Source organism: Eucyclogobius newberryi, unplaced genomic scaffold (assembly GCF_026437365.1).
Source record: "Eucyclogobius newberryi isolate DKJ021-1_F unplaced genomic scaffold, fEucNew1.0.hap1 SCAF_20, whole genome shotgun sequence".
Taxonomy (NCBI): domain Eukaryota; kingdom Metazoa; phylum Chordata; class Actinopteri; order Gobiiformes; family Gobiidae; genus Eucyclogobius; species Eucyclogobius newberryi.
In genome coordinates this window covers 21,990,167-22,012,579 of record NW_027315835.1, presented here as the reverse complement: position 1 = coordinate 22,012,579, position 22,413 = coordinate 21,990,167, and the positions used below count along the sequence as shown (strand labels likewise).

The following is a 22,413-nucleotide window of genomic DNA, read 5'->3' as shown; positions in this document are numbered from 1 at the left end:
AACGCCTGTAATAAATGCCTTCTCAAGAAAAACTGCCTTAACTGTTGTATTTGTATTCGAATATATTCAATAGTTACACATACAACAGTTCATATTGTAACCTAAGCTAATTGCGGAGTGATGATGCTCCGAAAGGCTCCGTGGATCTCGTTGGCTGCGCGTCTACGTCACCGCGCGTCATAACGGGGGGCTCATCCATCCCGTGCGCGCGTGCAGAGCGCTCTCACAAGGGGGGACGTCAAAGAGCGGCTCAGGCGAGGAGGATTACCCGGGGACATTTCAAAGTTGCGTTAAAGTTCTTCCCGCTGGCTTTGAATGGAACTATTTGTCTGAACGTCAGCCATGGCGCGCCGGCTCTTCCATCTCGTGCGTGTGTTGGTGATCCTGGAGTGCGGCTGGGGCAAAGTGGCTCCGATCGAGGATGTTGGAGAAGTAGTGGAGGACTCCAAACGAGAAATGGTGTCGGTGAATATGTTCAAAGTGTTCGAGAAGTACAGTAAAGACCCGCAGAGCCACAGCCAGCGGGACGGGAACACTGTGAGGAGCTTTAAAGCGGAACCAGGTACGTTTTCATCCATGAGTCTGGGCTGGTGAGGATAAACTATAGCTCATCTTCTCATCAATTCACCATAACCAAATAGTGAATGATTTACGACAGCATTATTATTTTATTTGCAAGAACTATATAGGCTGCAGTACCTAATACCTGTGTTTTGTGTGAGGAAACTTTATTTACTTGAGCACAAACACACACAAGGGAAAACATACCACAGTTGTCTATAAGCAGTAATAAATGTAGAGTACTTTATCTAATATTCGTGCTTCGACTTTTATTGTAAAGCATTGGCCACATTGAAAGTTTAAATGACTCTATAAGTAGTTTAAAGTTGCTTGATTGTTTGATATGTAACTCGTTTTTCACATTAACATACACAGTACACAGTGATTTAAACCTGATGTTCATTTAATATCACCAATTTCTTTTCTTGATGTTGTGGTGAGGTTATTTACCATTATTTAATCTATAAAATGAGTCTTAATTAGACATATTGTGCTGTAATATAAATAATAATAAGAAAATCCTGGTTAATACAACTTGATACGGAAATATTGCTATCAAATGATCCCGTCTCCAAAACACTTGTCCTGACAGTACTAAGTGTTCCCCGACAGCTGCCCGGTCCATCTCCAGTTGCTGTGGCCGGTCCACAGAGTGAGCATCTTCACCTTTGGGACTTGTCACTGTGAGATTTAGTGAAGTGGGATCCTGACGTCCCAAAGTGTGCTAGTTCACCAGTAGCAGCAGCAGTTTAGGTGTTAGACAAGAGACTATTATCACACCCAGACACCGGCTGCGCAGAGAAAAGCCTCAGAGGAGCTCTTTCTGCACTAAGCACTTCCATATGCTGTGGACCTACTGGACCGACCCACTGTTTGTCTTGCAGGCTGTGGTGGAAGTGTGGGAGACGAGGTTGAACTTGAAGATTACAGCAATATAGGATGAGGTTTTGGTCATGCGTGAGGCAGCACTTAACCGGGCTGCCTTTAATTTTTTCCATGCTGTTGCTCGTGTCAGTCACAAGTGTGGGGAAAGATTTATTAGACTGTGATTCATGTCAGTCAGTCAGGAGCCACTTTTTCATTGTGCATTTCAGAGAAGCCACTTTTAGGGCTTCAGATCATCTGTTAAACCAAACATCTGTACGGTCAAACCACAAAACGCATCAGCGCAACTCTGTCAAGTGACGAAAAGCTCAGGTCTTTGATTCTCATGTTCTTAGAGCAATTATAGGATCATTCTTCAAAATGCAGAGGATGTTTTGAAGTTTAGCTTAGTTTACTTCAGTGTGTGTTGCCGCGTAGTCTTTTGGAATATATAGTTTATAGTAATAGTCTGTAGCTTTACTGAACTAGTTGTAGCTCAATTTGGCCCTTATAGTGGACAACTGTAGTGCATACACCATAAAGAGATCATTTAATCAGTAATTCATACGATTGCTGCTTTTTTTATAGTCAAATTGAAATATACAGAAGACATCCAACACGTCACAATTCAAATTCTATTATAGATGAAGAAGAACTAAGATTTCTTAACATGTGTCTTTTTTCACAGTGATGTCTCAAGGTAAAGAATTCTTCCAGTTCAATCTGACCTCCATCCCAGACTCGGAGCGCATCCTCTTGGCTTCTTTTCACTTCCTTCAGAAGCGACCCCGGCAGCAGCGAATGTGGCGTTTCCGAAGGCCTCGACACGCACCTGAAAGCCATCCTCTCCATCCATCTCCGAAACTGCTCTTCCACGGATCGTCCTCAGACTCAGATTTTGCAACGCCGCTGGGAAACATAAGTCTTGGCTCGTTTAAGAAAGGATCTTGGCAAACTGGAGACATCACTGCAGTGTTGAAACATGCCAGGGATGTCAGGAAGCTTGTGATCTTCGCAGATTTGGATATGGGATATGCTCAAACACAACACCAAGGTGGTTCTAGCCAAGAACGTTTGTCCTTAACTAATGTACCCTACATTTTGGTGTATGCTGATGACCAGGAAATCGATGAGCCAAACAGCGTGGCTTTGTCACTTCAGCGATATGGCCCAGCTTCTGTTAGTGACGACTCAGCAACAGCATCCAGGATTAGAAGAGAACTTAACCTGCAGATTCAAACCAATGACATCCCAGAAGTCCAGTTCAGCAGTTATAAGAACCACGAACTGTGGCATAACACTTACTTTCCTGCCAAAGCTGAAACTGAGGTTAAACCGGGTAAAAGGGAAGGGCAGGAGAACAGCAAGGGTCTGAACAAACCCCAGGTGCTGAGCTTTGATGAAAGGACGATGAAGAAGGCCAGGAGAAGACAGTGGAGTGAACCCAGAGTTTGCTCAAGGCGATACCTGAGGGTGGACTTTGCAGATATTGGCTGGAATGAGTGGGTTTTGGCTCCCAAGTCGTTTGATGCTTATTACTGCGCTGGCACCTGTGGATTCCCCATTCCCAAGGTGAGGAACTTCAGATACTATTCAAAAACTACATTTGAAAACACGAAATGAATATGATCTATTCACATATCTGTCAATAGCCTGATGTTAATACAATAACCAATAAGCTATAATAAAAGTATTTGCATCTTCATATAATGAATTTCTGCTTATCTTAATGTTAAAGGTAATGTTTAATGTCGCTTGCTTTTGCAGGTGGTGCGTCCATCCAATCACGCCACCATCCAGAGCATTGTCAGAGCAGTCGGGATCATTCCAGGAGTTCCGGAGCCATGTTGTGTTCCAGAAAAAATGAGCCCTCTTAGTGTACTTTTCCTCGACCCAAACCGAAACATGGTGCTCAAAGTGTACCCCGGCATGTCAGTGGATACATGCGCCTGTCGGTAAACCTGGGGCCACTGGAACTATAGAAATGGCAGGGATAAGGGCATAACTGCAGCAGGAACCTCGAAGGATGAACATGAACCTTTGGACATGAGTTTATTTCTCTGACATGCCCTGTAGTGACTTCTTTGCCAGCTATTCACAATTTTGTTTTATAAAGCAATTCTTCAATATCTGTTCAAAAGTGCACTTATGGTACACTGAGTATGCAATGATCCGGAAGTCTTGGACCAGATCAGGTGGATAAGGCACACTTAAATACGCTTCTTAGCATACTTTCCTGCCTCTTTTACACTGGGAGAGATGTGTCTGTTTTTCCTTCTGTTTAACGTTTTTGCTTCTTCTTTTTTTTCCTGGAAAGTCCTGAACTTTGACTGCACCATAAAATCTGAAAAGTTTTGAAAGGTTGGACTACACTAAGTCAATGCCTGGGTAATAACCTCTAAATGTACTTCTACTGTACAAAATAGTGCTTAAGTGTACTTTCTGTTTCAAATGTAGATACAGTATGCAAGCCTGTGATTATATAGGACACTTTGTTTGTTAGTCAGTTGTGGTTTGAGCACATTTTAGACAGTGTAGTGCTGCCCTCTTCTGTCCGTTTAATGCCCTGGTATTGAAATCATATGTGTGTGTATATCATTTTTATCTATTGTAAATTTATTTGTGTTTGATTACCTTTGTACATCATTAGGATTGATGGTAAAAACTTCACAAAACAGATTATATGACCAGCAGTTTATATATGACGTGTAGGCCTATACTGTGAATGTAAGACCCATTTTTAAATAACTTCTGTTTCAATCAATGCTTATTGTATTAATGTGCTCAAACTAATAAGCCAGGTAATGTCAAAAGTTGAATTCAAGTTTTTATGGATGTTTATGTTTATTTAATAAAGCCTAACCCAGTAAGTTTGGGCATTTTGGCCTTATTTATAAAGGGGATTCTGAGCAAACATTTAGACCTCTACACTCACACATCCACTATCACTTAAAACTTAAAAAGCTTTGGATCAAACCTTGGATTAAACCATTTTATAGCTGGAATTACCCACATAAACCACATTTGCATTGTCAATCCAGCATTTCCAGTGTTTTATACCAGTGATTCCTTTTTAATTTTTTGAAACAGAGTGAGCATATTCCAAGAAAGAATATCTAATATATCCAATAATAAAAAATAAAATATGACATCTATGTTTTTTTCATCCGAATCGCCATGTTACCAGTGTCATAAAAACTCTTTTCACAGCATGGCATGTTCTGAACTCTTTATTAAAACAAAATTAGTAGATGATATCTCAATAGTCAATGTTCAATAGATTAATTGATTAATTTGTTTCAAGCCTAGTTTCTTTTTACTGTTTTTAATTCATTTGGAGTTGAGATTGAGTGTTTAAAATATTCTATACATTTTCTGTGGAATAATACATCTTACTTTATAAGTCTGAGTTGTGACAATTTTATCAGAAAATTTTTCTTTTTGCTAGTTTTATTTCCTGGGAAAAGGATCTAATAGGGAGATGTCTCCATCATAATGACCCCACAGTTTGTAGTGCCTCCCTCATAATCACTGTCAGTGTTTACAAAGACTTCATTAGCAGCTCACCCTTTAATGATAAACAGGCTAAAAAAGGCATCTTTGGCAGTGATAAGCCAGGCTGAGCTACTGTTTTGGTTGACACAAGTCCCTCTGTTTATGTTGGGAGCATGGGAGCGGACATGACTTTGGTCCTCGCAGTCATGTATTTTCAAACTGTGTCATTACAAAGTCACTTTTAATGTGTTTGGAAGAAGGTAACTGCAGCTAAAGATTGGATTTGGTGCAGAAAGTTTTCTTTGAAAATGCTGAGCATCAGCTCATTCCTGCTCCCGTTGTGTTTGAGTCTCGTGGTTTCTAGAGGGAAGCCTTTGGTCGGAGACGTCCAGACAGAAGACAGTGAGGGACTATACTCTCAGCTGACACAGGAGGATGAAACAAAAAACAGGATGGCAAACCTGCTCGGGACAATGAAAGAAGACTTTTTGAGGAAACTCAACCAGTCAGATGTTCCTCAAGAGAAAAACAAGATCACTCCTCCTCAGTTTATGATGGAGCTCTACAACAAGTATGCCTCAGACAGCTCAGCCAGTCCTCAGTCTGATGTGATAAGGAGCTTCACAGTGCAAGGTACAAGCTTATTTATTATACTGTATGATATGATAATACTGTATATGATATAATACTATTGATGATTTATAACAATTCATGTATTTGCTAGTCTGAAAGAAAATATTTGGACAATAGCCATACAACATATACCAACAATACAACAGCCCTCTGTTTGAGTAGTTCATTTTAATGAGTATTGCTCTGTTTTATCTGTAGATATAACACTGAAAGGAATCAATGGGACCAAGTACAAACAAAGGCTGATGTTTAACATTACCATCCCCAGCTATGAGAAGATTACAGCGGCTGAACTGCAGTTCTTTTTTCAACCACACACAAGGTCAAAAGAGTGTTTCCAAGGCACTGTAAAAGTCTATGAACTGGACACAACACGGCTTCTGGTTGGTAAAGAAGTGGCCTGTTTGCAAAGCAAGTGGGAAACATTTGACATCACTGCATCTATACAAAGCTGGATCAGGTCTGGCAGCGAGGTCTCGGGGTTTGATGTACTGGTGGACACAAAGGACTGCAAGGCTTCTCACAGAGATAAAAACACAGACAGTTGTTTCAATATGAGTTTGTCTGTTAGCGACAGCACTTCTGCAGCATTGATAGTCTTTTCTGATGATCTTGGAAGCAGAAGAAGAGAGGCAAAGAAGGAGCTGAAAGAGATGCTTGTTCATGAAGAGGACAACATACTCCACTCAGACAATGCGTTGGAAGACAATGAATTTACCAATGAAGCTATTGAGGCTCACCATCTAAGAAGGAAAAAGAGAAAGGCAGAGAAAGAGTACTGTCGTCGCACCTCACTCAAAGTCAACTTTAAAGAAATTGGATGGGACAGTTGGATAGTTGCACCTCCGGAATACGATGCATTTGAATGTCGGGGTCTGTGCTACCATCCTCTGACAGATGAGTCTTCCCCATCCAAGCACGCACTCATCCAAACCATATTGAACCTGAGGAACCCCAAAAAGGCGAACATGGCATGTTGTGTTCCCATTAAACTGGATCCGATCACAGTTATGTATCAGGAGAATGGGCGTCTCACCATAAGATATCTGTATGAAGAAATGAAGGTGGCAGAGTGTGGCTGCAGATAGTTTAAAAATACTAATTTACTGTACAGTATATAGTTTAATTTTAATTAATGTATAAAGAATTCATGTACAGTTAATTTTTCTGTTTACATAATTTCTTTTTAGAAAAAAGTAAAATATATTTCATTATTGATGTGAATGGTAATAAATTGAATTATACCAATATGTAACAAAACTATGCTAAATAAATATTATTTTTGTTAAACAGTAATATTTAATACTTTTGATGGTAATAGCTTCCACATACCGCTAGAGGGCAAGAGCAGACTGTGTGGCAGTCTAGCCTCATCCAAAGACCAACAGAGCAGCTGCTCCAGCATCCACACGCACTCACACACTGAGACCATTGCACAATAATGCCCTTTTAGCAAATATGAGTAAAAATGAGACTACCATCAGTGTTGCTTTTGCATCAACACTAACAAAATAGTTTCATGCCTCCTCCCATTATAGAAAAGAGAATATAAAGTAATTCATGCTTTTTTTGACCGACAGTCAAACTATGTTGGCTACCCATGGGTTTCAGCTTCTTGTTATAGGCAACACATTTGTTATAGGCACATTGTTTTATCATTCTGAAAGCCATGGATAGACATTTGCTATACTTGTAAATGTATTATTGGCTTATTGAAAATATATGTATATATGGAATTCAATATCCATCCATCTTCTTCCACTTATACAGAGCCAGGTTGTGGCAGTTGCAGTCCAAGCGGGACACCCAAACTTCCCTCACCCCAGACAATTCCCCTGGTGCTCCAGAGGCATTCCCAGGCCAGCCAAGGGACATGGTCTCTCCAGCATGCCCTGGGTCTTCCCAGTGTTCCCATGTTCCCTGTTGGACATGCCTCCAAGAAGACCTCCACAGGGAGCATCAGCTGGCTCCTCTCGACGTGGAGGAGCAGCAGCTCTACTCCGAGCTCCTCCTGTATGACTGAGCTCCTCAACCTATGAGGGATCTCATTTCAACCACTTGTATCCACAATCCTGTCCTTTTAGTCATCACCCAAAGCTTCTGACCATAGGTGAGGGTAGGGATGTAGTTTGATTGGTAAATTGAGAGCTTTTCCTTTTGACTCAGCTCCTTCTTCACCACAACAGTCCAATACAGCGACTGCATCACTGCAGACGCTGCATCGATCCACTTGTCAATCTCACGCTCACGCCTCCCTCACTCGGGATCAAGACCCTGAGAAACTTGAACACCTCCACTTGGGGCAAGGACTCCCCACCCAATAATGAAATCTTATAAATGGATAAGACTTCAATTCCGTTTAATAGGAAAAAAAACTAGCAGCCAAATAATGTATGTTCTATTTATTGTTATGTCTTGTTGCCATACAGATATGCTAATCTTTTTTTATTTTATTGGCTGAAAATACTTATTAGATAGTTACAATATCTACTACAAGGGGATTTTTACAGGAACCATTTACACTCTGATTTAACATTTTATACATTATAAAATCATCTTCAGAAATAAAATATTTGACCACCCACCTGTTCTAATTAGTTTCTGTTTCTGTCTCTCGTTTTAGAGCGAGCAGGTAGAAAAAAATGCAATGAAATTTGACAAAGAAAGCGACTGCATTTAAGCTCATTGTTTGTTACATTTTATAAAAGAACAAAATCAACTTTGCTTTATGTTTTTTCAATGCAACTTTAGGGGAAATATGTTTTAACTAATTTGTGGAATAAAAAAACAGTTTCACAATGTATAGTACAATACAGAATAAATTCATCAATTTATTGTTCACAAAACAAACATTATTTTGTTGATTTAGTCGAGGCATGTTAACGAACATACATGATATACATGTGTTTGCGCATCATACGTGTGCAAACACAGTGGTCTCCCATCCAGGGCTGCAGGAATGTAGCTTCTGAAATCTGAAAGTTAGAGAGTTTGATTAAAAAAAAAAAAGAAATCGCAAAAAGCTAAATAATTACTTTGTCAAATAAAAGGGTACTTTCTAAAACACAAAACAGAAACAATTCTCAAAGTAATAAACTTTGATGGACTCAAGTCAAAAAATACCTGAGCTAAAAAGAAAAGGGAAATCTTTGTCCACAAACACCTTTGTTACTGTTACTACACCTATTTGGCGAGGTTGATTCCCCAGAAGCACTCGGGATAATGCGATTACAGGTTTATGAAAATCCTCTTACGTGTATGTTAACAGAAACCAAGCAGCCAAAACAGTGCCTCTTGACAAGGAACCTTCACAGAAGGAGGGTCTGCTTCCACGGCACCTTTTCTCTTTTAGACAAGTTGTCAAAATGTCAAAAGTTGTCTTTTTTATAGTATCTTTGGTAGCTTTGGGAAATGTTTTCTTTAGTCAAGCCACATTTTCTTCAAACCTGATGGTGGATATGGCAAAAATTGTCATGAACAATTATTGTTCCCCAGAGAAGTTGGTTGGAATGAAGGAGGCAATTGAAGCAGCCAGCAGCAACACAGAGATCCTGAACATCCCAGATGAAGAATCCTTGGCTCGTGTACTCAGCGCAGGGGTCCAAGGCACAGTAAGTGACCTACGCCTGGAGGTAACTTATGAACCCGACTATGTTCCTGCAGTTCCACAAACGATGCCTCCACTACCACCAGAGCAGCTTGTGGCAGTCCTCCAGACCTCTATCAAGCTCGACATCCTGGAAGGTAACATAGGCTACCTAAGGATTGATCACATCCTTGGAGAAGAGGTGGCTGATAAGATTGGCGCACTACTCCTTGATTTGGTCTGGAATAAAATATTGCCTACATCTGCTTTAATCTTTGATATGCGTTACACTGGCAGTGGAGATGTCTCAGGAATTCCTTACCTTGTGTCCTATTTTACACAAGCTGAGCCCCAAATTCACATCGACAGTGTCTATGACCGGCCATCAAACACCACAGCCAAGCTCATGTCCCTGTCCACACTACTTGGGGAGAGATATGGCACTACCAAGCCTCTTATTATCCTCACAAGCAAAAACACAAAGGGCATTGCTGAAGATGTTGCATATTGTCTCAAGAACCTAAAGAGAGCCACCATTGTGGGTGAGAAGACTGCTGGAGGTTCAGTGAAGATTGATAAGATCAAAGTTGGAGACACAGACTTCTATGTTACAGTGCCAACAGCTAAATCCATTAACCCAATCACCGGCTCCACTTGGGAAGTTGTAGGTGTTATTCCTGATGTTGAAGTTAATGCTGAGGATGCCCTGGCTACTGCCATTAAGATTGTCCAACTTCGGGCACAAGTCCCAGCTATTATTGAAGGTGCAGCAGTCCTCATTGCGGACAACTACGCCTTTGAAGATATTGGAACGACTGTAGCAATTAAGTTGAAGGCGCTACTGGCAAGTGGGGCCTTTAATATGGTTGTGTCTAAGACAGACTTGGAAATGAAAATGTCTGCTATTTTGGAGTATATCTCAGGTGGCAAGAGTATAAAGGCTTCCAGCACCCCTCCAGCACTACCACCAATGGTAAATGTTGTTACTTTATATCAAAATAAACTGAAATATTGTCTTTGTCTGCTAAACTGTTTTTTAAAAAAAAAAATATTATTCATGTTTTTATTTTTAGAATTACTCACCAGAGATGTACATTGATCTGATTAAAGTCTCCTTCCAAACGAATATCTATGAAAACAACATTGGCTTTCTTCGATTTGACATGTTTGGAGACTTTGAGGAGGTCAAGCCCATCGCCCAGATCATTGTTGAACATGTATGGAGCAAAGTGGTCGACACTGATGCCATGATCCTTGATCTCAGGTGGGTAATCCAATCTTACAACAGTTTGAGATGTAGTTTCCATTTCTGAAAACAAATCACTAAAGCTGTGAATGTGCCTCACTTTGACTAAATATAGATTAGAACATTTACTATTTGTCAGCTTTTTGCAATATTTGTCTAACACAAAAATGTTCATTGTAGAAACAACATTGGTGGCCCGACCACAGCAATCGCCGGCTTTTGCTCCTACTTCTTTGACAGCGACAAAGAGATTGTGCTGGACAAGTTGTATGACAGAACCACTGGTGCAACCACAGAGCTTGTCACCCTGCCTGAACTCACTGGTAATGACTTTGATCTAATCTTCAACTCGCTGTCTGTTGACACATTTGTTTTATGTTTTTCTTTTTTGTCTTGTCTAAACAAACCTTTCAGGCACAAGATATGGCTCCAAAAAGAGCTTGATCATTTTGACCAGTCGAGCAACCGCAGGCGCTGGAGAGGAGTTTGTCTATATCATGAAGAAACTTGGCCGTGCCATGATTGTTGGGGAGACCACCTCTGGATCGTCCCACCCAGCCAAGAGCTTCCAGATCGGAGAGAGCGGCGTCTTCCTCAGCATCCCCACTGTGCATTCAGACACCGCTGCTGGACCAGCCTGGGAGGGGGCTGGCATCGCCCCACACATCCCTGTCCCGGCCGCTGGAGCCCTCGACACAGCTCTGGGGATTCTTAACAAGCACATTGCTGGCCAGAAATAAAGCACACCAAGAGTGACATTTGCACTGGCAGACAAATTGTTTCAGTTAGAATTGAAAAAAAAATAATATTAATCACACTGAGTCTTTTGTGTAGGTATGAAACTCATGCAATAGAAAATACCTTTTCTTTTCATTGACTTAACTGCAAATATACACATTTCACTTGAATTTTGCTATTACCCCTTCAAAAAGGCACTTACCATTAACAAACACACAGTTGTGCTTTCTATTCATTTTACCAATATTCATCAACATTTTGGGTGGAAGTGTATCAATTTAAATGGTGGAAAATAAAAAAGGAATGTTGTAACCTGTTGTGTTTTATTTCAGAGAAGATTCTAAACTATATTATATGGCGTACTGTATTTCCTAAATTACCGTTAATGAACTTGGTGGACTTAATGTGTGGAGAATGTGGGCGCGAGTGGGCTCTGGACGTCAACAGTCAGACAGCTGCAAACAAAACCAGGACATTCACTCTCTTTAGTTTTTTCTCGTTCCTATTTCCAAACATAATTGAACTTTGGGCTATAGTGAGTTCACATGTCCCACAAATCCTTGAAACACCAGGCTGCTCTGAGGAGGGAGGTGCAAAAATGCGATGTTGACCCATTTTCCGTGCTTCTCTCCTCCTCATGCTGAAATATGACACCTGGTCCATTTCAGTCTGTCCCCCAGGCCCCGGCCCAGTCCCTCCAGCGCCAAAGCCGCTCCGCTGCACACAGCTTCATTTGACTTTTTCAGACATAAACCAGCAGCAACACTTAGACACACATGCAACTGGAGTGATCATTTTGAGCTGGTCTTAATGGTAACTGGATTTGTTTCGTCTAAATCATTTGGATCCACTTTTTTTTGTACCCATCCCGTTAAACCCATGTTATAGACACAAGCCGTCAGTGATGCGCGCTGTCATGTTTGCGCGCTGAAGACGTGGACGCATCGCCTGCATCCTTTGTCTACATCCGCATCACCTCCGCGGAGAAGTCACTTTACTGGGAACTTTTTCTTGCTCCGTTTCCTCCGCAGAAAGACGACCATGGCGAGGCGCGTGCTGCTGCGTCTACCTTTTCTTTTGGCAATGTTGGGATTATTTTTGCTCAGTTCTTCTCCTGCAAGTGCCGAGCCGGAGCTGCCTGACCAAGAAGAGGAGGAAGAGGAGGAAAGTTCATGTCAGGGGGCGTTTGACCTCTACTTTGTGCTGGATAAGTAAGTTAAATGTTATCACTACATAAATAAGCTGTTCAAGTAAGCAGCAAACTGGCCTGTTTTACCTACACATTTAACTAGTTTTGCTTACATTTATTCAGTAGTCCTCGTAGTTTATCCTCATTATTTGAAGAAACGCGTACTTTGACGTGTTAATGGCGCTTATTTTCCACTTCAAAGGTGTTTCAGGTCCGCCGCTGCTGCTGGCGCGCGCGCGCAGACTTTCGCGTGCGCGTGTGTGCGTCAGGACGTGGAGCGGAGGTTACTGTATCTCACTGTTTGCTGAATAAGCAAAAGAGCTAGGGCTTTTTACACTTTCTTTGATTCTAAACAATTGAATACACACTTTTAGCTAAATTAGCTAAAAATATGCTGTGCAAAGGGACATCAAAGGTGCCTTAACAATTTTCTTAAAAAGTATCTTTTCCACTAACGTGGAAAAACAGTAGATAATTTGTTAAGGTTTTACTGAGGTCCAAAGTTATTCATCACTTTCGTAATTTGCACGGCTTACTTCCTGGTTCTCTGACAGTAAAAGCCTTTACAATTACAGGCAGACAGCACACAGCAATATCATTTTGACTCCAAGAGCTGCTTTTACAATAGCTGTGCGTGGGCAAAACGCATTTAGCTGAGCTAGAGCTCCAAAAATCGTATTGTACTTTAACTATCCTTGGTGACTTGGGCTACACGCTTTCATTCACTCGCCCACATAGGAAAAATGCTGTGGTCTTAGCATTTTTGTCCTGACCTTCAAATGCTGGATAAAATAAAATCCTAGGGAAACACAGGAATAGAGGCACTCGCTCTGTACTGCTGCAAAATTGCTAGTCACTTTAAACCTATTCTTTTAAATGGGAATATAATTACTGCTATACTATAACCACTGAGGTAAATCAACAGACAAACAGTTTACTGCATAATAAGAGCATTCACTATGAGCAAAACACATTTTAATTACAACCTGGGTCACAAACTGTATTTGCAGCCAGGCATTTGCTGAATTGGATCTTTTAGTTAACGTGGAGGAGGTGCAAGTTTGGACAGGAAGTGTGGAAAAAAAAGTGCAGCAGTGAATTTTAAATGATCAAAGACACAGATTGAAATGATCCCAAATAGTTCATGGATACAGTATGTCAGTGATAGCCGTAGGAAACGTTGAAATGACAATGTTAATGTCTTGTCCTCTCTTGCACATGTTTCCTGGCTTTCCAACTGGACAAGACGCACTTCCAGATGTTGAGCTGCATTTTGCCTACACTGTGCTGTAAACACTGACACATGCTTCAAATAACAAAACATCCCCTTTTATGAAACCTTTGCTGCTATTGTTAGCCTGTCTGCGCGCATTGCCGGTGCCTACTCAGGGGGCGACTGAGGAACCAGGAGGAAGCTCATTAGAGAGCTCCTTTAGCCCACCTACAGTTCTTACCCTTGGGCCTTCAATGTGTTTTTTTTTTATGGAGAAACTGTTCGGTACTATGTTGGACTGCACACTATGAAATAAGCTTGCAGTAGACCTGTCAAATGTCTAATTTTCTGACTTTGGTGAGTGCTGAATAATACAGGCGACCAAATTCAATTGTTTAAAAGGGTCTCATTTATTAGAAAGCACTGTATTGATTTTTGGAGCCACTTGCTAATCAGGTTATTGACATTTGGCTTGAACAATAACCTTAAAACGATCAGCTTCTTCCTTTTGGTTTGAAGTGATGTAACCATTACCGGTGGTAGTGACGTAATCTGCCGCTTATTCTGTCTAGTCAACACTTCACAGCTCTTCTCGACCCACTTTGTGGCTTCAAAACCATGGAATCTATGATGGAAAAGGTAGAATTGTCATCTGGTTTAGCTCAATGTTATGTAAAGTCTATTTGGTTTGCAGATGGGATTGCCGTACCGTGAATAGGGAAAATGTTTAGCGTGGACTAGCAAAGAAGACACTACTCGGTTTGCTCATAAAAGTGAAGTCCAAAAGGTTTTTATGGAAGTGAAGGGCTCATAATGTCACGTCACAGTTCAAACATGTGGGAAAGGACGACTCAGACTCTGGAAATGAAAAGGATTAATTACAAATGGAGGTATGATAATGTTGAAAGGGTTTAGCACTACAAACATATCAACAAAAACCTTATGATTACTGCCTTAATATATACAATATAATTTAATTATCTACCGAACACAAGGTACAACACTAATTTGTAGGACAAAAACATTTATCACAATTTGTTTCCAATTTGCGATTTGATTTTGTCTGCTGGTAAGGTTGATGACATCCTGTTAGTGTTAAAAATATATCTTGAGCATCACGATGATAATATGTCAATCCAACAAAAATGTGTTAAAACGTGTCTTTAAATGTACTAGTTGAAGTTTAATTATCAGACAAAAGAAACTTCTGTTGAAATGAATAACAGGTTATTTGAAAGTTTTCAACATAACTTTTTTTATTTACTTGATTTTCAAATGTTGCATATCTTAAAAACAATATTCACAATATGATCTAAAATTTCGATATACATCCAAACTTTGCATACTGTACATTTCAACATTTGCATGCATACTTTATCCAGTGAAACTTACCACCCTGCCCTAGATTCATCTGTTAATTTTAGGTTCCACTCTGTATTCTCATGGCAGAAGCTGTGGTTCACTGGATGTATGCCTTTAAGCCCCATGCTGCTGCATATGGACATAGAAGGATGTGGATTTGCTGACTCAGGAAAGGCGTGTCACTGCATGCTGTTTTATTTGGAAGAAAATGCTATAGGCCTTAAGTCCTGTTCATATGGACCATATGTAGAGGGTGAAGACAAACAGGTGACATGGTAATTTAGACATTGCAATAACAGAGTTGGCAGCTCTGCCTTCCCAGTCGTTATGGGGTTATTTTGTTTTGTGTCTGTATGGTGACCTATGGCAAAAATGTCAACTTTTAATTTATCTATCTATCTATCTATCTATCTATCTATCTATCTATCTATCTAGCATCAGTGCCCAGAACAATTAAAACTGTATATCTATATCTATATATCTATCTATCCATCTATCCATCTATCTATCTATATATATGTATATATATATATATATATATATATATATATATATATATATAGATATATATATATAGATATAGATATAGATATAGATATAGATATAGATATATAGATATAGATATAGATATAGATATAGATATATCTTCTGCCTGAAGAGTGGGTCCAGCTCGCCTCCGACAGTCCCTCTTCTGCCTGAAGAGTGGGTCCAGCTCCAGTCTCCTTGTGTCCGTCTGTCCGTCTGTGAGAGTCGGATCTCTCCTTCACTGGAACTCCTCCAGGTTTCTACGCTTTTTTCCCAAAGAGGTTTTTTTGTAGTTTTTCCTGGCCGAGAAGGAGAGTCTAAGGACAGAGGACCCTGGGACATCGTCCCTCGCCACCACAGACATTGTCTGACTCCCTCGCCACCACAGACATTGTCTGACTTCATCGCCACCACAGACATTGTTGATTCATTTCTCCCTGTGGCCCTCAGAGGCAACTGTTGTTGTGATTTTGGGCCTTACAAAAATAAATTTATTTGATTTGATTTGATTTGATATAGATAGAATCATAGGCAAACAAAATTACAGCTGCAGTTTTAAATGTTCTGGGCACTGATGCTTTGCCTTGATGGTGCCTCAATAAGAGTAAAATCTGTATTTGTCAAAATACCACTCAGAGTTAAATCAAACCTGATCGTCATGGCCACTTTGGAAAGTATATTTACGGTAAAAGGGATGGAAAAGTTGGTGTAATTTGTGACAAAAGTGCAGATTCCAATCCCCAGCTTTAGTTTTCAACGTTGTGTCAAACAATTCCTTGATTTTCAGAATAATCATGTAGAAATAGCTCAGCAATAGAGCAGTAAAGACTTCAGACCTAAAGTGTAAAAGTAGGTGGTGGTAGTAGTTTCAAACAAACAAAACCTTGTGCCCAGCCAGTTATTGGAGTGTCACCATTGGCTACAGACTCGGGGTGTGGAGGGTAGAACCAGCTGGAGTGGCAGACAGCCTCAGAGGTGCTGTTGGGACTTTTTCCTCAAGTTATTTTTTCTTTTTTAATGTTTTAAACCATGAGAACTGTGCTGAGGCGTGCTAATACATACAAGACCAGAGCAGCTTTTTTCCACATAGCATCATAGCAATGTCTTCTTCTGAAGAAAAGCATGCTGGGTAGTTGATGTTATGCTAGTTAATATGTTTAGCAGACGGCTGTATGGCTTTGATTTAGTTTTAATGCAGAAACAACATACCCCATTGGCTGCTATGTTTTGGCTATTGCCGTAAAAAGTAGACAGGAGTAGTTAGTCAAGACATATATGGGACATTTTAGCCCATTTTGTAATGTATTGCCATAATATTGCTTAAATATTGATATACAATTTCTACATGTATACGATTTGAACAATGGAATCTACAGAAGAGTAAAAACTGTTAATGGTAAACATATTTGAGTTATAACCATGTTGTCATTTTGTATCTTCATCAAACGATACCTGGAGATGTGTTTCGTTTATGCACATTAAGCAAACCAGCATACATTGAAGAGATATTTACTGTAATTTCCGTATTATAAGTCGCTCCGAACTAAAAGCCGTACCAGCCAAGAAATGCATAATAGAGAAGATTTTTTTTTATATATATATATATAAGTCGCACTTGAGTATAAAGAAATTTATTTGATAAAATCCAAGACCAAGAACAGATATTTAATTTTTAAATGCAATTTAAAATAATATAGATTATAGCAGATGATGAATAGATGTACGTATGCTAACGTAACACCTTCAGCTACATAACACACAGACAGAACTGTTGTAAGTGTCTGGTATGTTAACGTAACATATTAACCGCAAACTCCGGAGGTAGAGGAAGTGCAGATTCTTCTTCTGCGCCGCTTAGAGCCTAGAGCGCCCTCTTGCGGTTGTCAGTGTGAAAATAATCAACATGTGAAATACAGTTTGCCAGTATGAAAATAACAAATAATATTACATATAAGTCCCCCCAGCCAAAACTATAAAGAAAAGGTGTGACTTTTAATCTTGAAAATATAGTAGTTTTTGTCAGGCTTTTGCCGAAAGAGTACACATAAAGCTTTATTTAAACATGGTGGGCACTGATCAAACAAACTGCCTTTGTTGTTAAGTTTTATTGCATGAAAATTATCCAAATCTGCCTTACTTATCTGTCCAAAAATATCGGCAGAGCTTCCAATGACCATCAAGACGTTTCCATCCCAATTTCCAAGAATCTGGGTGAACACATTTTTCAAAACATTTCAATGTGTCATCGTTCACATCCATTTCTCTGACACGTAGTCATTACACTTATGACCTTTTGATATATGCAATCATTTCTGCCATATTCAGCAGAAAGACAAACGTATAGAGATGTTTTGATTCTTTAGACCCTCCCTAGACCCAGTGGGACATCTAAAATTCCTGTCTCCTGCAACGGTCTGTTGAGCATCACAGAACAGCGCAATGCTAATGATCCACATCACTTCCCATTGTTGACAGCTTCTTGGACTGGGAAGTAAAGGCTTTAATATGCTGCACTGGGGCTAATGATATAACATCTTCCTTAGTTTGAAATTCAAATTGAAATGTAAAATAATAAACTCTTCCTGAATTAAAAACAGTAGAAATGTTCAAGTATGCTTTGTATGTTTATAAGATAAGATAAGATAAGATATTCCTTTATTGTCCCACATGGGGAAATTTCATTGGTGCAACGCAGGTAGATACAGAGGTAGATACAGAAGAACAGATCACTTATAGGAAGTCTGAAAAACACTTTCAGTAGAAGATCTCCTATAAATAAATAAAAACTCCCATAGACAAATAAATAAATACCATTGCATGTGATCCCGACAGTAATTGCACATGAATATGTGTCACGACAGCACATAGATTGCACATGAATTTCACAGTAATTGCACATGAATTGCACATGAATTTCACAGTAATTGCACATACGACAGAATTGCACATCAGTATTAGGTTAGGTCAGTATTGCGCCGGGATAACGTGACGATCTCCGGGTAAGACGACAGTTCTCTGCAGTTTCATGAGTTCCTCCTTTGTGGAAACGCGGTACGGCGCCGGCCGGGGGGCGGGGCCGGAGCCGGGGGGCGGGGCCGGAGCCAAGACACATCGCAACGACACGACGAAAACACTCAATCCAGCCGAATAAAGTCAAAACAAGTTAATTTAAAGCGATTCCAGTGCGTGTCCCGATCGTTCGTGAAGTTCCTCTTTCATATAAACGTGTATATAAACGTGTACCGACGACACGCCGTACTTTAGCGCGGCCGGAGGGCGCGGGGGGGGGGCTGGTGGGCTCGCTCGGAGCTAGCTCACGTCACAACAACACGACGAACGCAACGAAAAACGCTCAAATCCAGCCGAAAAAAGTCAAAAACAGTTGAATTAAAAAACTATTCCAGCGCGTGTCCCTATCGTACAGTAAAATAGAAAAAATATACTAACTATATTTACAAAATATAGGAGATAAAGCACAATAAGTGTGAGAAAGAAGAGAGAGCGTTTACACCGGGCTGCCAGCTGTACCAGCGCCTTATGACGTAAGTTATGCAGTAGAAATTGCCAGATCCCAGTCGACCTTTTTTCTCATGCTTTGAATATGGGAATTTTGTTTTTCTTACCTCAGAACAAATGCCTAAAATGTTGCTCCGTTGTCCGCTTTTCGTGCTGGCTAGTTTTGTTTAACTTGCAGTAACGCACACAGAGATTACTTTGGCTGTCTTGTGTCATTCACAGTGTCTTGTGTCATTCACAGTGTCTTGACAAGATTGACCTTACCGTCGTCATCAATTCATTGGTTTGTTTCTTCTGGCGGAGGAAACCTAGACTAAAGCCAGCGCATTATCTCACTTCCAGTCCAAAGCAACACAATCTCGATGATAAGCTAGCTTGTTTTGTTACTTTTGCTTTCATCCTTCCAACGGCACATCGCCAACCATATGTTCTTCGTTTGTGTGACGAGATAATCTGTTCAGTGGAGAAAACACTCATTCACTTGCAATGACATAACACTCACCAGCTTCAAAAAAAAGTTTGTTGGCATGTCTTTACCCTCTCACCTCCCCATCCGTTTGCCCTCAAATCCCCTGACCTGCTTTCAACCCAAACACCCGACTTTAAAAAAATGAGATCAAAGCACCAATTGGGAAAAGTGTTGTGCATAAAATGTTAGCATGACAAATCGCGGAATAAAATGTCCCACTTCCTTTGGCTAGCGCTGTTTGGACAGGTGAGCAAAAGTGCAAGCTAGGCCTGGGTCCCACGATTTCACCCGCCACAGACAATCGCGGGGTTTCCAACGTAAACATTAGCCGAAACGAAGGTTAGCAAGCGAGGACCAAAAAGGCAATGAGTCCTCAGATTCACCCAATGTTAAACAAATAGTCCAAAGTTATCCCCGCACCTCAAGTTTGACTTATGTTTACCCGACCCTCTGTTGCTGTAATGGAACAATCCACTCAAGAACTTGGCTTCACTCCTTTGTTCAGGGGCTGAGGCATCTGCAATTCTCATGTGGCTAATTCTGTTAGCGCTGCACATTCAACTAGACACCTCTCCCCTTTCTTTACCTCAAGCCTTTTACAAATTCTGTTTAGCTTGTAAGGTCTTGTGTATTTTCTTTGCTCAATTCGCTAGAGGACAGTGTTGATGATTCAGGAACAAGTCAGGACACAAGATTGAGAAAACACTTCTCGCTGGACAGCTGGCCAACGTTTGATAGCATCCTGGAAACTCAAAGCGAGCTATCGTCTAAGTCGTTAATCTTATTGAGATGTTGATATCTTGCTGTATTAGTCACATTTCTGTGCTGACTGGGCACATTGTTGGCCTTTTTGTTTGTTAAATATTCAGAGATTTGGGAGAGCTCGGCAAAAAACATCTGCTAAAGTACTTGTTTTTTTGTAAAGGCAACAAAAACTGAAGAGGTTTGTTGAATCTTTAAAAAGCACAATGAATACATCAAATGAAATCAGCTGTATCAGCAGTTTTAAAAGTTCATGTTTAAGTTTGTGTTTTTATGTAAGAATCAGTGGTTTGGCGGAAAAAGAAGGATATTGGGAAAGTCCCTGGTCTGCCCCGGATCACTGACCACCAACAAATCTGGAGCTAAGCAATGACACAAAACACAAAGGGGTATAACCTCAGCAACACTCAGCTGAAGACAAATCACAGCACTCGCCACATCGCCCAGAAGTTGTTTTCTTGGAATTGATAACACAAAATATTTAAAAACAAGTCATATTTCAAATCACTTTTACTACTGTCCAGAGTCACTACACATCAGTGGCCTCCTCTTTGTGGTTTGTTTGCAATGATAACAAACTCTAACTGATGTGGATGACATAAAGTAAATGGGAGAATAGCAAAGGCTTCCTCTGATTTCCCATTCAACAATATAAAGCTATATTTTTTTTTTTTTATGGGTGTCACGATTTCAAATTTTGTGTTATGATATTTATGAGCAGAAATGTCACTATTTTCACGTAAGATAACAATAACACTACACAGCAACAGGCTAATCCTTAATTTACTTAATTTACTTATTCACAGTGTCAAATAGATTAACATTGCTCTAGATATAGCTAGCTTTAAACAACATTTACATCACTTACTTGATGAAGTTTTGAATTTAAATGACTTATTTTTATTCTATTCTACAAGTCACTATAATTGTATTGTTAATTAACCACCTAATTCACCTTGGTATCCCTAACCGTTTTATTCATTGAGAAGGCTTTCAACATGTTACAAAACAATAGCGTGTGAAAAGTGAGATAATACTATATAACCATACAGAGTAGACACTTTCCAATTCAACAAGGCATCTTAAAGTAACTTGAATATAAATGTGATATTAATTATATGGCAAAGTATACATCTACACCAGTTCAGTCTGTCGAGTGCTATTGCATCAGTTTCTCAGCACCTAGAAAAACATTAAGTCATCCTCACTTTATATTGAAACCATGTTGCTTCTGTAAGTGGACTTTATAGTTTTACCTCAGTCAGTTAGCTCATTCTCCATGTGTCTATCCTGCTCGCCTGTTAGCTTAACTGATGACCTGCTGACTGGACACATACCACGGGGCCCTCTACCTTAAAGATTACACTTATTAAAGACTCAAACTTGCACATATATAGAGCAACTGGCCAAAGTGTCATAAATGTCAGTTTTATGGATGGCACCCTGGGGAGACAACAGGCAATTTCCTTAGCCTCCAGGGACAGTTCATAATGCAGGCTGCTCAATAATACAGCACAGCACAGACAGTCTCTACACCTTTATTCTATTACAATGTTGCACAGTTTTTTTGTTTTGTTTTGCTATTTTACCAATTAGCGTTCTGTCCCATTGATGATGCCATTTATTTATTGTCTTTTAGGTCTGGCAGTGTGAAGAATCACTGGCGAGAAATATTTGAATTTGTGGAGAACCTGGCTGTAAAATTCAAAAGGTATGTAGTCAAAAGCCACTTTTAACTTCTGACTGCTGTTGACCTGCACTTTTTTGTGATTTAAATTTCTGGATTAAGCAGGAATTCGGTTTTCTTTTCAATGGCAACCCTATCTGCTTCATGTAGCACCAGAATGTTAGTCTCTGAAGAGAATCCAGATGTGACACAGAAATTGCTTGGTAGACTTTAATAACTTAGCTTCATTGGCCGGAGGTGCAAGGTTGGAGCAGGTGAGGAGAAAGCCACACCAATGTAATTTGTGCAGAATTACTTTCACCTTTCAACACATCTTCAAAACCACAAATCTGCTTTAGCTTAGCATGTCTTTCAAACAATTCTAATACATGTGTTGTGTGTTCAGCTGGTTCCAATTGTTTTCAAAAGCTCTTTTACAAACTCTGTCAAAACATAGCCACAACTGAAGATGCTGTGACATGTTTTGAACAGAAATATGTAAGTCATTGTCATGCGTGCAGAAAATGATAAACAGAAAATGCCAAACAGACCCAAGCCCCATAGGAAATGTTGTTGTGCAAGGCAATA

The 22,413-nt window shown here is 40.0% G+C and overlaps 4 protein-coding genes across 4 annotated transcripts in view; all 4 read left to right on the top strand.

Moving 5' to 3' along the window:
* The first annotated feature begins 275 nt into the window (after nucleotides 1-275).
* gdf10b (growth differentiation factor 10b) lies at nucleotides 276-4,295 on the top strand. The gene is made up of 3 exons (XM_072456482.1): nucleotides 276-562; nucleotides 2,114-2,997; nucleotides 3,193-4,295. Exons 1-3 carry the CDS (start codon nucleotides 343-345, stop codon nucleotides 3,382-3,384), a joined length of 1,296 nt encoding a protein of 431 aa, XP_072312583.1. The 5' UTR covers nucleotides 276-342; the 3' UTR covers nucleotides 3,385-4,295.
* Nucleotides 4,296-4,888: 593 nt separating this feature from the next.
* On the top strand, nucleotides 4,889-6,643 carry gdf2 (growth differentiation factor 2). The gene is made up of 2 exons (XM_072456057.1): nucleotides 4,889-5,553; nucleotides 5,752-6,643. The coding sequence occupies exons 1-2, from the start codon at nucleotides 5,229-5,231 to the stop codon at nucleotides 6,639-6,641; spliced, it is 1,215 nt and encodes a 404-aa protein (XP_072312158.1). The 5' UTR covers nucleotides 4,889-5,228; the 3' UTR covers nucleotides 6,642-6,643.
* A 2,197-nt stretch (nucleotides 6,644-8,840) lies between these two features.
* On the top strand, nucleotides 8,841-11,435 carry rbp3 (retinol binding protein 3). The gene is made up of 4 exons (XM_072455969.1): nucleotides 8,841-10,112; nucleotides 10,213-10,403; nucleotides 10,566-10,708; nucleotides 10,800-11,435. The coding sequence occupies exons 1-4, from the start codon at nucleotides 8,919-8,921 to the stop codon at nucleotides 11,123-11,125; spliced, it is 1,854 nt and encodes a 617-aa protein (XP_072312070.1). The 5' UTR covers nucleotides 8,841-8,918; the 3' UTR covers nucleotides 11,126-11,435.
* Nucleotides 11,436-11,820: 385 nt separating this feature from the next.
* The window catches only part of antxr1c (ANTXR cell adhesion molecule 1c), a 42,878-nt gene continuing 32,285 nt past the window's right edge, over nucleotides 11,821-22,413 (top strand). Inside the window, exons 1-2 of the mRNA XM_072455716.1 lie at nucleotides 11,821-12,334; nucleotides 21,799-21,870. Of these exons, the coding sequence (XP_072311817.1) occupies nucleotides 12,165-12,334; nucleotides 21,799-21,870 (242 nt within the window). The 5' untranslated portion in view covers nucleotides 11,821-12,164. The remainder of the gene's footprint in view (nucleotides 12,335-21,798; nucleotides 21,871-22,413) is intronic.

What these genes read in the sequence shown, in the direction of transcription:
- gdf2 (XM_072456057.1), top strand. Translation starts at nt 5,229, where the DNA reads ATGCTGAGCATCAGCTCATTCCTGCTCCCGTTGTGTTTGAGTCTCGTG. An exon ending in AAGGAGCTTCACAGTGCAAG is followed by an intron (nt 5,554 to 5,751) that starts GTACAAGCTTAT and finishes TTTTATCTGTAG; the next exon opens with ATATAACACTGAAAGGAATC.
- rbp3 (XM_072455969.1), top strand. Translation starts at nt 8,919, where the DNA reads ATGTCAAAAGTTGTCTTTTTTATAGTATCTTTGGTAGCTTTGGGAAAT. An exon ending in CTCCAGCACTACCACCAATG is followed by an intron (nt 10,113 to 10,212) that starts GTAAATGTTGTT and finishes TTTTATTTTTAG; the next exon opens with AATTACTCACCAGAGATGTA. An exon ending in GCCATGATCCTTGATCTCAG is followed by an intron (nt 10,404 to 10,565) that starts GTGGGTAATCCA and finishes TGTTCATTGTAG; the next exon opens with AAACAACATTGGTGGCCCGA.
- gdf10b (XM_072456482.1), top strand. Translation starts at nt 343, where the DNA reads ATGGCGCGCCGGCTCTTCCATCTCGTGCGTGTGTTGGTGATCCTGGAG. An exon ending in GAGCTTTAAAGCGGAACCAG is followed by an intron (nt 563 to 2,113) that starts GTACGTTTTCAT and finishes CTTTTTTCACAG; the next exon opens with TGATGTCTCAAGGTAAAGAA. An exon ending in GTGGATTCCCCATTCCCAAG is followed by an intron (nt 2,998 to 3,192) that starts GTGAGGAACTTC and finishes TTGCTTTTGCAG; the next exon opens with GTGGTGCGTCCATCCAATCA.